The 15,539-nt window shown below is 44.3% G+C and overlaps 1 protein-coding gene across 2 annotated transcripts in view; it reads right to left on the bottom strand.

The window, feature by feature from the left end:
- Nucleotides 1-450: 450 nt before the first annotated feature.
- The window catches only part of vps50 (VPS50 subunit of EARP/GARPII complex), an 86,414-nt gene continuing 71,325 nt past the window's right edge, over nt 451-15,539 (bottom strand). For both annotated transcript variants that reach the window (XM_030120453.1, XM_030120452.1), the window contains 6 exons: nt 12,002-12,150; nt 10,080-10,176; nt 8,706-8,864; nt 5,534-5,655; nt 2,031-2,220; nt 451-1,940 (listed from right to left, as the gene is read on the bottom strand). In XM_030120453.1, coding sequence (XP_029976313.1) covers nt 1,821-1,940; nt 2,031-2,220; nt 5,534-5,655; nt 8,706-8,864; nt 10,080-10,176; nt 12,002-12,150 — 837 coding nt within the window. In that variant the 3' untranslated portion in view covers nt 451-1,820. The remainder of the gene's footprint in view (nt 1,941-2,030; nt 2,221-5,533; nt 5,656-8,705; nt 8,865-10,079; nt 10,177-12,001; nt 12,151-15,539) is intronic.

Genomic DNA, 15,539 nt, shown 5'->3' on the forward strand with positions numbered 1-15,539 from the left:
ACTGTGCGTCTCAACCACAAACTGCTGCGAGGTAACATGAGGACGGACTGTGATTTGCTGAAATATTCAATCACGTATGCACGAGCGTTGTTTTAACTCCATCCCTCCTACTTTCATTAAAACAGAACCGAATCAGGTCAAACTCACCAAGGTTGAACAAACCAGTAAAAAAACTAAAAACTTCGAACTATTCCACAAAGTGAAACGACGAGTCCTCGGGTGTATGGAGCCCGTCGCAGCTCCGTGTGTGTTCGGCGCTCATCAGCAGCCTTGAAAGAGTGGTGGCCTGTAACCGCACAGGAGGAAGCCGCATTAATTAGTCTGACGGCGTCCGGCGGCTCCGCTCACAGGCAGCGCTCATATATTCTGAAGGGAATCGACGGCGACGGAGATCTGGGAGGTTGGGAGCGACGCGTGGATTCTCACGGACAGACGACAACAGAGCGGCGATCGCCGTTAGTGTGTTTATTGTGTTAGAATCATCCTGGGTTCAGTTACAACTCCAACACTGATCACCGACTTCCACTACGGTGCGCTGACCTCCTAACGTAATTTGACAAGTTCTAGATATTTATAATTTCTGCGGGTGATCAGTTACAAGAGACCGAGAGGTGACGACAGACGTTACAGTTCCAGCAATCATCATATAAAAACTCAAAGATCACACAGAGCGAGAAATAAATACAGACATTGTTCAAAACATTCACATTTACAGTATTGTTCTTGGAATAGTTGCACACGAAATTTATCAAAACTTCTTTTTCTTTTCTTTTTTTTTCCTTTTACAGCGTGTTATTCGGGCAGAACCTCTTCCACAGGTCGGATCGGGTTAAACTAAAGAATGTAACGGGAGGCGTGGGAGTCCGACCAAAGCTCCTGCAGTTAGAAAACTAACTCACACAAGCGACAAAACCTAATGGTCTGTAGAAGGGCCAGAGAATGAAGTTCAGCTTTTTTTTCACAACACTCAGTCCAGGAGCAATAAATACCGCTCAGATATGACAGATGGTGCACCAAACAAATGCAGCTGGTGCAGATATAGTCCAGCTCTCTTAGTGCCAGCTAAAGCAGTTTATATCACTTTCACAATCATCGTTATATTAGATTCGTAATATTCATGGACAATCAAACGAAACACAAGAGCAGAAAAAAAGGAGGAATACAGGTGCAGTGAAGTAAAATCATGTACAGCACAGAGCGGAGTAGAGGGTCAATAAAGACCCGGAGCCTTCAGATCCACACAGCAGAGCGGGAATCATTTCCACACAGATCAACAGTATCTATCGAATTCAGAAATGTTCAAATGTTTACCAGTTTGTCTTTTTTTTAAATTCTGAAGGTAGGAGGTGTGACTGACATGGAGAATGTTTGGAGGAAACAGAAAACAGATAAAAGATAAAATAAAGATCAACACAGTATCAGTCAGGTAAATCTGATTTTTGTGTCGCTTTAACAGAGTCCGGGTGAGAGCTTCGTATCCGACTCAAGCCGGAGTTACAGTTTGCAGAAAAGAAACTAAATATTTGAAGCAACATATCTGCTGAATGAAAACATGCGCTGCATGTGCAGAGTAACAAGTCTGAAGGTGAGGTTTCATGTTCGTGTCTGAGAGGCGATTCAACAAGCGGCTGTTTGGATTTCCCAACAATTTAAAGACGGAACGCATCGGCCGCAGCACTCTGCCGCTTGTTGAACTCATCTCAGCCGAAGGCAACGACATTTGAGCTGAGCTCCACCTCGGGAGTCGCTGTGCGAGCCTCCTCTGACGGAGTGCATTCATCTGGGGGCTGGTTTCGGGGGGTCCGGTCCCGCCCTCCTGTTTATCTCTTGGGCCTGTCGATGTCGTCTATGGCCGCCAGGAGCTTCTGACGGGCCTTCTTGTTGATGTGCGAGCCCAGGCACACGTTCACCAAGTTGGCCAGCTGCTTCATGGAGTACTCCTGCGTGGGTAAAAACGCAGAACGCCGGTCAGAAAGCGGGTCCCGCTACCCTCTGAACCCCCCCCCCCCCGCCCGGCTCCTCCGCCTCACCCGGTGGTTCTTGATGAACTGCTCCATGTCGTTCTCAGTCAGGTAGTAGGCCTTGATGTAGGTCTCAACGAACTCCTTGTCGGGGATGGGCCGCAGGTCGGTCAGCTTCTCCAGCTTCATCAGGAACTGCTGGAAGTCCAGCTGCATCAGGGCGCGGCCCTCGTTGCTGCATTTCTTCACGTTAGCGTAGCTACGGCGGAGGACAGACGAGGAAACGTCAAGATACAGCCCATATATCTGAAACTGTGAGTAAATTTGATTAACTGGGGGATTCTTTCTCCCCCTCCTACTGTGACTCTGTTATGCAGTGAAAACTGTGTCTCAGCTCCTCATGCCTTATTATATCTACAGTCAAAATGTTATAAATGGATGAAAACTTCTTAGAAAAGCCCTGCAGAGAAGTGGAAAAGATTCTATGAAATATCATGGCTCGTGATGCATTTTCCCAGTATGAACCTAATTCTAGGGGAAAAAAGTGGGTTGAAGTAGTTCGCTTTACTTTAAAGAGACTAATTTAACTGGGATGACTGTTATTTTGCCAACTTTCCAATTTCTTTAAAAAAAAATAAACGGAAGTGCAAAACTGAACGTTCTTTCTCTATTGGATGCACTAATGAAGACATGATGTTCTTAATGTCATGTTATATTCTAAATCTGCTGCTCAGGGACTTTGGGACAAAGCCAGAGATCAAAGGGAGGGTCGAGTCTTAGTCTGAATCCGTCTAAATTATCATGTCAAAGGAAAAAAGCTACAGAAGCACTTTTTCCGTAGGCTTTTCTTTGAGGCAGTCTGGTCGGTTCTCCGTGTAAAAAAAGAAAGAAGGGACTTTGAACTGTTGCATATTGTGCAAATTATTTTTGAATTCAAGCCTGAATGTCTCAAAAATACTAAGACTGTTTCGTTTTGTACCGAGACTTGGTTAACAAGCAAACATTAGAATAAAAGAAGGAAAAGCTGCAGTCTGACAGGTGTGAACACACCTCTGGCCGTCCTGCTCCAGCACAGCTGATTCAGACGAGTGAGTCATTCGTCTCCGTCAGGCCTGCTGAGGCCGGGAGACTCTGAAGCAACGAGTCCTTCATCCCTGAGCTCCACGGCCACTGAACTCTGGTTTAGACGTCTGGGCGACTTTCATACCTCAACTGGATCGGGGCAGAGTTTGATTGAAGCCAAACTACAGAATCGTGTGAAGAATCCACAATATAAAGACGAGTGGAGCTGTTCCACACAGCTGTCTGTGTTGTGTCAGTGAATGTGTGCAAAGTGCACAGTCATTCCAGTGTGTGTACCCCTGTTTCATGTGCAGGGGTTGTTGTCCACTGGCGGATCAGAGTGTGTGTGGCTTCTCCAGCACATTAACACAGCCCTGCTCTCTGTAAACTCCCCGTCTCGTCTAAACTTTCCTCTCTTCTGCTTCCATTTTCCGCCTCACCTTCATCACCTCGCTCTGGCGTCCCCCCCCCCCCCCCTCCTATTCCTTCCTTCTCTTGTCGGGCCAGCCAGACTTTGACGCTGAGTGTTTGAGCTTCGGCTCAAAGCCCCTCTCCCTTTTTTTCTTTTTTTTTTTGGCAAGTCTCTGAAGGGAGACGAGCACTGGACGGAGAAATTGAATAACGGACGAAGGGAGCTGGAGTACAAACAAACAAATATGACCACTGTGTCTCGGTGTGCCAGAGGGGATGTGGAGGGAGAGCACCAGGAGAGGCGGGCAGGCGGCGGGAGTCTGCAACAGCAGCTTAAATTTGCTGAGCATCACAGTGGTAATGGGCCATTTGCTCACTGGAAAGGGTTCAAAAGTTCTCTTACGCAACGAGAGGGAAAGAGCCCGGTGAATGTGTGAGGAGGTAAACATGTACGCTCTCTCTCTCTGGAGGATCAGGGCGAGCTGTCTGCTTAATACCAAACACACTTAGTCATAAACTACTTAACAAACATTGAATTCGAACCTTTTTGAACCATCCCGGCACTTTGAGAGCCGCCTGGTTTAAATGACTTTCCCAGGATGAATTTGGCGTCGTCGCCGGCCTGCATATAAAACACCCGCAGCCTCATGGCCACTGTCGGCGGCTCGCTTCCTGCTTTGTCAACATTCGGCTTGTGCGACTGGAAAAAAACCGAGCGGCGGTCTGTCCGGTTGGATTCGTCACACCTTCAAACTCTGAACCTTTCTCCGCACGGAGCGAGGAGACGGCAGGGATGCAGGTGCCGAGATGAAAAGGCGCGCTCTGACGTCCCGTCACCTATCGCAGTCCAAATCTCGGCCGTACACGGAGGGAGGCGGTGAAATGCTTGACACGGGACGTGTCGGGGGCGTTTAGCGGTTCGTGTGAGCGGCCCGTGTCGGGAGGGAGCAGATCAGAGCGACGTCCTGCAGGAAATGAACTTCTCTGCTTCGCAGCTTATTTCTTCTATTCAACACGACGCTCGACAGCATGTCTCAGAAAAGAAAAAAAAAGAAAAATGAAATGTTGACAAGCTGAAGTTAAAACTGAGGGATGAACACAGAGAGGGAGATAGATAAGTGAGAAAGGCTAATCTGTGTGCCGCAGCGACTCCGACATGCCGCTCGGTGTCTGTTCTCCACAGCAGCTCGGCTGCAACCTGAGAGGAGAAGATCTGTTTAAGTGGGGAAGACTGTCAGAATCAGACGAGAGTGGGGACTTGAATCTCCAGACCTCCCTGTCCTGAACAGCAAACCACTATTCCACAGCTCACTTAAACTAAGACACTGAATAATTCAGATTTCTGACATGCGGATTACGCAATCTGGGTTTTTTTTCCTCTCTCCCCATATTTACTTCTGCTTTGCAGAGAAGTTTCAGGCAAGAAAAACGTGGAAACATTTTACATAATAAATATAACAAAATAGTTACCTGTAGCAAATATTGTATTTTACCATTTAGAGCGTAAACACCCTTCTTATGGTCTACACCAGCACACAATCAGCTTTCATGGAGAGCTTTAGTGTTCAGTGCCTTGCTCAAGGACACTTGGCACATGAACAAGATGAGATTGAAAATCCAGCTACCGACAATCGAATTGGGATATCCGCACATTGCACTTGGTAAGTAGCTGTCTTGCTCTCGCAGGGCTTCAAAATTGGGAAAATACCATCAGTACTGATCTAAAGCCAGAAGAGAGAGTTGAGCTGTACTTTGCTCCTCCTGCCAATCAAACCTGGAGCTCAACTCTTTGTTTTAAAGCCACCGAGACACACTGCGACACAGCCGTCACCCATCCATTAAACGCACCGGAAAGTTTTCCTTTACAGCCTTATCCTCAACTTTAGGAGACGTTTTCTTTTCGAAACATTGATAAAAAAATGTGCTGTAGGAGGTTTAGTGAGTCTGCTGAAGCCTCTAATGTTCGGTTTTGGGTTCTTAAAGCTTGATACTCCAATTCACAGTTTCATTCAGACACTGGAAATACTCTGCGAAGAAAAGAAAAAAATGTTGCTTTCTATCTTGCAAAAGTGAAGAAATCTGTCTGGCTCGGGTCTTACCCCTCCACGAGGGTCCGGTTGGCCAGGCGGATGCAGTGCTCCCACAGGACGTTGGACACGGGGAGGGGGATTCGCACGTGTCTGGAAACGTCACCCAGCCGCTTGTTAAACTGCTCAAACTCCTGAGGAAGTCCGGGGAAAGAGCAGGGGTGAACACATTTAAGAGTTTTTAAAAAGCAAAATTAAAGAAGTAGTTTCATTAAATGAGTTTCATGATTCTGTCGACAGATCTCAGCTGAACGAAAGACTCGGAGATGAATGCAGTTGGTCTGACTCACACTTGGCTTCCAAGTCTTGAGGTTGTGAAATAAACCATCTTCTGCCATAAACTGCGTGACGCAACAATAAACCGTGAAAAAGAAACCATCCAAGGTCTCCTTCAGTAAAAGCTTTGGTCACTCAATCTGCTTGTTCAACTATGACAGTACGGCATCAAGGTCAGTTTAATTATTTTGTGGTTTGTACTGATTAAAATATTCAAATTGTGAAGAGCTAAAGGCAGTTTGTGAAAGAGAATTAGGAAAAAGAATCACAATCACAGTGCAAGTGGGGTTGATTTTGCAAACGGCCCATGAATCAAAGTTCTAGCAGCATGTCAACGCTCATCAGATCCACTCAGCTTTTTTTTCTAATGACCGCAAACACGAGTCAGCCATGACATTTCTACTGCTGACAGATGAAGAAGAAATCACGCTAATCATCTCTGTACCATGGCACCGGGACATACAAGGCAGCAAGAAGTCATTTTATCACTGAAGTCGATAGAAGCAGGAGAGATCAGGACAAGACCAGACCAGGACTGTTTATGCAGTGAAAGGAGGATTTAGCCAGTTTGAGGAGGTGGTCATAATGTTAAGGCTGATCTGAGTGTCGCCCCTGTGGCACCGTCTCACTGTGGATGCTATAAAATATTTCCCTGGCAGAAAAAAAGACATCAGTTATAAAGATATGAGACTTGTCACAAGTGGCTTCCAAATGCCTTCAATACAAAGAACACGATAGAGAGAGGGAGGGAGAGAGAGAGAGAGAGGATACAAGATGTAGAGCAGTTGTTTGGAGCAGAAGGCCCACAGTCATGCACAGCATGTTTCGACGCTGCTTCTCTGTAAGCTGTAAAACTGACTGCGAGCTGGAGTACCTGCTACAAGCTCTGTACTGCTGCATCATGGGAGAAGCGACATGTTGTCATGCAGCTGTTTGCAGGTGCAAACTGAGCACTCATAATATTCCAGATGATGACTTCAACTTAAACTGCGTCACGTTAAATTATGAATTGCAGCTTCAGCCACGCTGTTAATTTTACATATAGGAGGGAAACATTATCTACAGAGAGAGGGCTCCAATCAGAGTTTCTGACCGCAGCGTTTTGTCAATGAAGGCATTGTGGGGCTTCTGCATTTCCCCGCCACTTTATATGCAAATCAGCGGCATTGTTGAACGGTCGTGATCAACCTGGACTCATGAATAAAATATTTCAACCGTACAAAGAAAACATAATACTCTCTTTTCAATCAGCGCACACATAATGCAAAACCACATGCAGTTGGAGTATCTGACAAGTTGACGGGGAAGGCTATTAGCCCCTGATGGGGAAAGTAGCTGCAATCTGCAGCGTGTCGCTTCATCAGCCGCTCCGCTTTGACACGCCGAGGTGTTTCAGGCAGGCGGCTGAGACGGAGATTTCCTCTCCAGCATTTCTGGCTCAAAAAAACTGAATTAGCGTGAGCCAGGCAACAACTTAGGAGCCATTTGAGATGATATATATGTTAGTTTGAGTTGTTCTTTCATACAGAGAAGAACTGAACTGCGACAGGGATGCTTGTATTTACTTCCCTGTTTCCACAACATCTGTGATTTAGCCAGCAGCTTTCTCAGACACGCTGATGCATAAATGGGGGATTTGTCTTGGCTGTGTGCCACCCTCTTCACGATTTCACACCGCTTTCTGCCTCTGAATGTCGAAAGCAAAGAAACCGGCGCAGTGTGTCCTTTACCCGTCCCGCTCTTCAAAATTTACAAAGGGGGAAATCAGCCAGTGTGCATGAAGACACACACGTTTAGCGGAAACCTTTTAATTCCAAAAATACGTCCGGGAGCGGTGAGCTCAGATGTCTTTAACAAAGTCGAAACTTGAGGGTGGATGTGCATGTGGCTCTGAGCAGCTCACCCACGAGATGAATTATTCAACCTATCTCAAATAATTGATGTTAAAGGTCTCTGAATGATTTTAAACTCGAGAGGAGCCACAATGAACCCCGCAGTTTCACACAATCTAATCCGCAGATGTTGGAAGGAGAACTTCGATTGTATTTCTTGAGTGCAATAAAAATACCACCATCGGAAAAGCATAAATCTATTCCTGCTCGTGGAGTATTGCACGGCACGGAGAGACGCAGTTAATTTAGTTTAGGGAAAGTAACGAACTTTTGATGGAATAAAACACTGGAAAAAGAACGCAAAAAAGCTTTTTCTCAAAGATCCCAGCAGCCTCGGGGTCATTATTTATATTGATCATGGAGACTTTTAATGGCATAAATGATGCAACTATCTTCAGGAGGAGATGTCTGTGTAACACGAGCCACGCTCGGACAAAAGATTAATGCAAAACGAATGAATGATAAACTAACAGCAATGAGACGAATTTTCCCTTTACCATTAAAACTTCCATGATTCACAAACCAGCAGCTCAAAGCTACAGTTAGCTGGGATGACCGAATATTATTAAACAGTAAACCTAAAGTACACAAAAAAGCCCACTCTGAAAGAACTTTCAGTGTTACTTACCTCCACTAAACAACCAGATGCAAGACTGCCATGGGCGTTCTCTTTTTTACCTGAACAACCTGAATTTTCCTGGTAAAGTTAAAGTTTAAACCCGACTGCAGGGTTTTCTTGCTCCATAAACAAAAAGTTACATTCAAATCTTGTTGTAAGAGGTGGAAGTTTAATGTTTTGACAAATTCTTAACCACTAAACAAACACTCAGAAGCGTAAAGTGGCATAATATGTTCAGTTTGTTGTTGTTGAGTTTTGTGCTTGGGTAATTTCTAAGTGTGTATGTATGTAACTGTGCACTTTTGTCATTGTTGAACGCAAATATCTGTACTTGGACTTTAAACTTCAACAGCGATCAATACTGGGTGAATGCTGACACTTTCTGTCATGGATTTACCTTCAAAAGGACGTCCACGTACACATTGTGCTGCGACATTATCTCCCTAATGTCCCATTTAACGCCGGCCATCATGAGCAGCATTTGTTCATAGTCGATCGCCTTGGCCGCCACGATCCAGTATATTGGTTTCCGCAGTTCGCTGGCTGTGGACACAGTCTGCAGGCGAAAAGAGAGGACATGCGCACGTGAATTCAAAATGCTCAAACGTTTTCGAAGCACCAGAAAACGGCGGAAGCAGCCTCTGCTTGGAAACAAATGCATCGTGCACAAAGACGATGCCGTGCATTATATAACGCTAAATTGCACTAACATTTCCCGGAGTGAAATTACAGGACATGACATTCATCCGCTGTTTAGGGGAAAACAGTTCCGCCCCTGTACCTGAACATTTCAAATGTCAAGTTGACAAAATAAAAAAAAAAAAGAAAAGAAGAGAAAACTGAGCCGTCTGTAAGAATCAGGCTTCCGCACACGTTTCTCCAGGAAGAAAAGTCGTTACCATGCAAAACAGCGGTGAATGTAAATGTACAGGGACCACAACAGTGCTAAAACAGGTGTGAGGAGGCAATGTTGGGTTTTTGAAAATAGCAACAGCCCAAAGCACACAAGCAGTGACACAAAAGGAGGAAGAAAAGGAAAAGATGGGCTTTTCACACAGGGCAGAATCAACTGGACCAAAACCAAAAGAAAAGAAAAGAAAAGCTTTGGACAGAGTTGAAATCCGCCACTGAAGAAATCCCTGTTGCCCATTCAAAAGACACTGATTGCATTTAAGAAAAAAGTTTTTATATGTATATATTTGAAGCTTCTGGTGGAAAAGTACAAGAAGGTTCCAGATGGACAAATGAAAAGCTTTTCAAAGGTTTTGTTACTATTTCAGATTTTAAAGGCTTCAACTATGATCATTTAATAATTTTGTGCTTTTACACAATGAAAAAATAGATTACTTTGTTAAAAATCAGTCATTTAATGTTTAGTGGTGAAGGTAATGCTCCCCTTTTAACTGAGTAATCTGCATTGGTGACCAGAGCTGTAATTACTATGAAACCACAAATTAACAGTTTTGCTCTGATGTCTAGAACATTATCTGTGTTCTGAATTTAAAAAGGTGCACGAAGACACTTGCAAATTAGTCAACTTATACATGTGATATTTAACATCTGGCTAAGTTGACTGATGTAAGAGTCCGACAGATTGTGAAGCTTCAGCAGTCTCATCGTTTCGCCTTTACGAGACAGGTTTCCAATGAATCAGGAGCGCCAGCTGCTATCGAATGCTAACAGTCATTTAAGCGCCTCCGAAGAGAAGAGTTTCCATGATGATCACTTGTCACAATGTTTCAAGTGAAATATGCCATGAAGGATACGATACCTGAGAGTAGAACTGCTGCAGGAAGGGCTTCTTGGCTGCAGGCATCATCGTATCCAAGTGGGACTGAAGGGACTCAAACTGCTCGGCCAGAAAAACACTTGAGAAAAAGAAGGAAAAAAAAAAAGGTATATAAATGAGTATCGGACTCAGCGCGGAGGTGCTATGAAATGTTTTGAAGAATGGACTGTTGAAACACAAACCCAAAGCAATCACTGTGTGTTGTTTTTGGATGATCTGAGAGCGACACACTCCTTCACAAAATCTAATATTGCTCCTGACTGAAGGTTGCCTGGATGTGCCGATCAGGCTGGATAACAATTATTATAGAGGTTGACGTCTCCCTGCTCCGTCTTCGTAGTTCCGCATGAAAACAGATCGGTCAGATTTCTTTTCTCCATTTGTTCATTTGATGACGTGAGCTGATGAGCTGCACAGACCTCCACTGACGGCCACACAGAGATACTCTGGATGTATTCGTCGTGTTGTTAAATCAAGTTAAGCAGACTTGACTGTTGTCACACAGTTAATTATGTTCCGTCAGCTCGGCTCGGCTGTGTGGTCATTCCACTCTGACTTCCAAACCAAATCTTTATAAGTCCTGCCTTCAAAAAGCACATTATTATTTCTGTGTCATGGAGGCGGCAGTTTGTAAAATGAATGGATTTCAATTTTCCTCAAAATATTGGGACCCGGCGAAGTAGTGAAGTGAGAAATACAGAACGAAAAAATAAATAGGAAAAAAAAAAAAAAAAAAAGAAGAGGAAAAAAAATCGATGCAGACAAAACTAATACCCATGTTCCACAGTGTATCCAGCGCCGAGTGAATAAAGACGCGGGCAGATCGATGGCTCTGAAAGCTCTCAAGTGTTAAAATAACTGAAAACTGATGGAGGGAGCACACTGCACCTGGCTGGAAGTCCAGAGCTGCTGCTGCAACAAACACTAAAGGTGTTTTAATTCATAGAGGTTTGGATCGGGCTGCAGGCCTGTGTGTGTGTGTGTGTGTGTGTGTGTGTGTGTGTGTGTGTGTGTGTGTGTGTGTGTGTGTGTGTGTGTGTGTGTGTGTGTGTAGATATGTGTGTGTAGAAAAGTGCAACAACACGGGTTTGAGTTTAGTGACTCTAAATGTGTTTGTTGGGCAATGCCAACCACAACCCTGTCCAGGAACTCAGAACACTTTTTGTTTAAAGGACTTTAATCACATTAAGATTAGCTGGAACAGCTTGTGTTTACATCAGCAGCGAGGTTGCGGGAGCAGCCCACCCAGCAGGTTATACTTATCCGAGCACGCTCCTGCAAACATGACAACAGCTGGAAGGATGAGCAGCGGCAAGAAGGCCGCCTCACTGAGATCTTCCCTCTGAGGATTTTCACACTTCAGAGATTTTGTCCACTTTTTAATCTGAAACAACTTCAAATGGGGTGTTTGAAAAAAAGCTGACGATGTCGGAGGTGTTCATGCTGCACACTTAGCCGAGCTGCCTCTTCTAATAACTTTAGAGATGGAATAAAAGAAGGAAAAAAAAACATCTTTCATGCAGCACGAAATGAATCTGGTTCTCTCAGGAGAGTCTTTCCCTTTCAAACTTCACAGAAGAAATATCTTCACCTCTGCACTGCAGCGCTTTCCCTTTCATTAGTCTTCTGATCTCGCCGCCTGGTTCTGACACACCGAGGTTTTTGTCAGAACCAATTCAGTCTTTTTCCTGGGTTGCTCGTCTGAGCCGCCGGTTTACAGACTTTCATTATGAAGCTGTTGTAAAGTGCACACCTCTCGGGGTGAGAGAAAGCCGTCAGCGCAGCCGACAGATTGACCGAACTGTGTAAGAGTTCAGGTTTGTGTTGAGGGAGTAGCTGTAATCGGCGAAGACGGCGAGAGGGAGAGAAAATCCACACATTGTTCCAGTGTTGATGCTACTCACAGGGACTCTGTGGCCACCACCCTCTGGGCCAAACCATACAGGGTCCCACTGTTGGTGAGGACCACCAGCTGGCTCAGGTGGGGGCTGGGAACCTTCTCCTTCCTGTCCTCGGTGGGTCCGTGGACTCCGGCGCTCTCCCCTCCAGCCTCCTGGGAGGAGCACAACATGCTGAGTCACAAATCTGCAGTGTTGGACATTAATTACACAATTTCAGAGCTCAGCATAGCTTCATTTTGCCAATTAACATTTTTAATTGAACTAAATGTGTAGGAGGACAGGTATACAGTGAAACACAGAGTGTGTGTGTGTGTGTGTGTGTGTGTGTGTGTGTGTGTGTGTGTGTGTGTGTGTGTGTGTGTATAACCTTTTATCAGGCGTCCTGAACAAGCGGTTTTCTGTGTACAGTACTCATGCTCGAGCACAGCGTTTCACATTTCAAAATAAGTGCATGATCGAGTGCCAGCAGGAGTTGTTTTGATAAAAACAGAGGTCGACCGTTGTCATGTTTATGCTCTTACTGACACGCCATGAAAATAATCCCCATCTTAACGTGCGTTTAGAAGGAAACATAAAGACATGTTCCAGGTTCCACTTGGATGATAAACTCAGAACTGATCAAGAAAAAAGATTTCCGCCGGCATGGCACAACCTTTTTATAATCTACTGGCTTGTTAAGGTAGAAACAGGGGTTAATGCAGTATTCATCAGGGGTCAACACATTAAAGAGTGAAACAAATGCCTCGGCATGTCATTTCAAACTGAGAAACCTTGTTAGGAAACCGTGACGTCTTCTGATCTCTGGGACTGATCTGCTCCTATACGTTCTTGTTTTGTTTATTGTCTTGCAAAAGCGACAGCAAAGAGACACTTTCTGATTAAACTGCTCTTGTGTTAAAGATTTAGTTTGGAATATTTATTAAAAAAGCACAAAGACAAATGAAAATCTTCATCATTTGCTCTAAATAAATCTTTTTCCTCAATAAAAATAACTTTTTGGACTTATTCAGTAGTGCTGATGTGCATCTTGCTGTCTTCAGTTACACAGTCGCCTTAACAAATCTCCAGAGGAGATGTGCATGTGAAGCTCACACACTGGGAAATCCTGCTGACCACACCACTACCCCCGCAGCGGCATTTATCTTCCTCCTGATTTATTCCAATACACCTTTGCATCCAGCGATTCTTTTAGCCCCGCATTTGAAAAACAACTGAAACAGGAAGCGGGAGATTTCAGCCGAGCCCATCAATCACAATAATCTGGATCTGCATAAGCAGCAGCCGAGACTCTTCACAGGAGTTCAGGTTATTTTATTTCTATGAAACGTGGCTCGGGTGGCGTCAAGCGTCATTTCTGGCACAGAGAGCTTTGCCGTCTACGCGCCGCAAAGCCTTCATGAAAACTGCCTCTGGCAGATCAATAGCAATCACACAGCTAATGACCAAATGGGGGCCGTTAATGTTGCACCGTATCGTCCTCTTCCACACTGCACTGTGGTCCAGTGCAATCTCGCTCCGGCGCCGTGCACAAGCGCCATTACTGCAGGTGAGGAGTGGAAAGCTTTTATAATTGAGACTCCACAGAGTCGCCAAAGTGGGGATGAGTTATTTCTTGAATGAGAATCAAGGTGCAAATCAAAGCAAACAAAACAAATGAATGCAGAAATGACTTCAAACTCAAATAAAAAGCCTCCAATAAGAACTTATAGAGCCTCGAACAGCGTGTGATAAAAGGCCAGCAGGCTGCTAGAAACTGGCTCGAAAGCCCATTCAGAGAGAAGACAGATTATCAGCGCCGACTGCAGAGCAGTGTTGTAACACGGTGACGTGCACAGCTTCAAACGGAGGACAGAGACGCTTGCTAAAATAACTTTAACAGTCCAGCATACGTACTGCAGGAAAAATGCAAAGCATGTGGCCCGGCGGACGATTTATGACTCTGACCTGCGAGGAAGATGCCGTCTCCTCCGACGCGATAACCACAACCTCTCCACGGCCTCCAACTTATCTCTCTGCATTTAATCACACCTTCAGATAGCACTACCAGCCTGAAATCCATTCACAAGATTAACGCCTGAATTATATAAATTTCACTTGAATTGAATCTCTGTGCAACCTAGAAAATATTTCTTTTGAAAGTGCCTGAAGCCAAACGTGAGCCGTTTTCATCTAGCAGCTGGAAACATGAAAGAAACACAACATTGATTTAAGTGACATTCCTCAGCAAAGATGATCGCATTTAATTCAGAACGGCTTGAAGAAAAAGTAAACGCAGAGCTCAGTCCTACTTATCCGTTAGTGCCTTCAAGAATTAAGACATTTTAATAAACTGATAAAATAACATTCACATTGAAATGCAAATTTACAGAGTAAACAATTAGAACAGAGCAAGAACAAAATATGAATTGTATACTGATGTTTAGTCAAGTAAAAATGTTTCTCTCTTTTAGGTAAGATTCTTCAGTGTTTGCTCAAAGCACTCACGGGACCAGCATAAAGGTTTACTCTACTTTTTTCCCCCACTTATTAACACATAATCTTATCTCAAACACATGTTTTTGGACTGTGGGAAGGAAACGGAGAAACTCCAGACTCAAATCAGAAACATTCGCCACTTTGAGTCAAGAGTGATAATAACCACTGCAGCACCGCGCAGCCGGATAAAATTTATGCTGTCGTGAGGTTTCAATAAACCACGGGGACTCTCCGTTACAGCATGTTAGCAATTTGCTCCGTTGCACAACTGCTGAATTCAGGCAACGGTCATTATTTCCCTCCAGTTGTTATTCCCAATACATTTATCAATAACTCACCATGAACCAACGTGATAAAAACCAACATCGTACAGACAAAAATCATTCTCAGCGGCCGCTGTCCCAAGTGAAAACTATTGAAAATAAAAGTTAAAAACACACACATCACAGCAAACGCAAAAAAAACTATGCAGTAATGATGGACTTGATCCAGAAAGGCCATTAGTAGCCGTGTCTTCGAGCGCTGATTTACAATTTGGATCACAATGAGAGAACTTTTTTGCGCAGCTGGGCTGGGAGCCACGAGCACAAAGCTCACACAGAAACATGCAAACACATGTGGAGCAGTGTGTTTCTGAAGAAACACAGAAGGCCGAATTCTGTGTTTGGCCGTCTTAAGAGGCAGAAAAGAAAAAAGTAAAAAGATTTTCAGTTTCATTTTAAATATAACAACAGGTCAAATTTAGTAAAATAAGTGTTTTTAAGTTATTCCTATTTTGCATTATCCGAGCAGTAATGTAGCAGGTTACATTCTCATTTGAATGAATGGAATCAGTTCAACCTCGCCACCTTTACTCCGGCATCACAGGAGAGTCTGCTGTGGTGTTATTTTTAATCTCTCCGCATGCAGCTTGACCTTTCATTGACTGTGCTCTTTCAGCATAACTGCAGGAGTCTGAAAGACTTTTGAGAAAGAAGTTGTGTTTCTCTTCCAAATGCTACGACTCTGCAGGGATGCTTCAGGTAAAAGCATCTCCTGGGATGAAAATAAAATGTGCAAAAAAAGA

This window comes from Salarias fasciatus, chromosome 22 (genome assembly GCF_902148845.1).
Source record: "Salarias fasciatus chromosome 22, fSalaFa1.1, whole genome shotgun sequence".
Lineage (NCBI taxonomy): Eukaryota > Metazoa > Chordata > Actinopteri > Blenniiformes > Blenniidae > Salarias > Salarias fasciatus.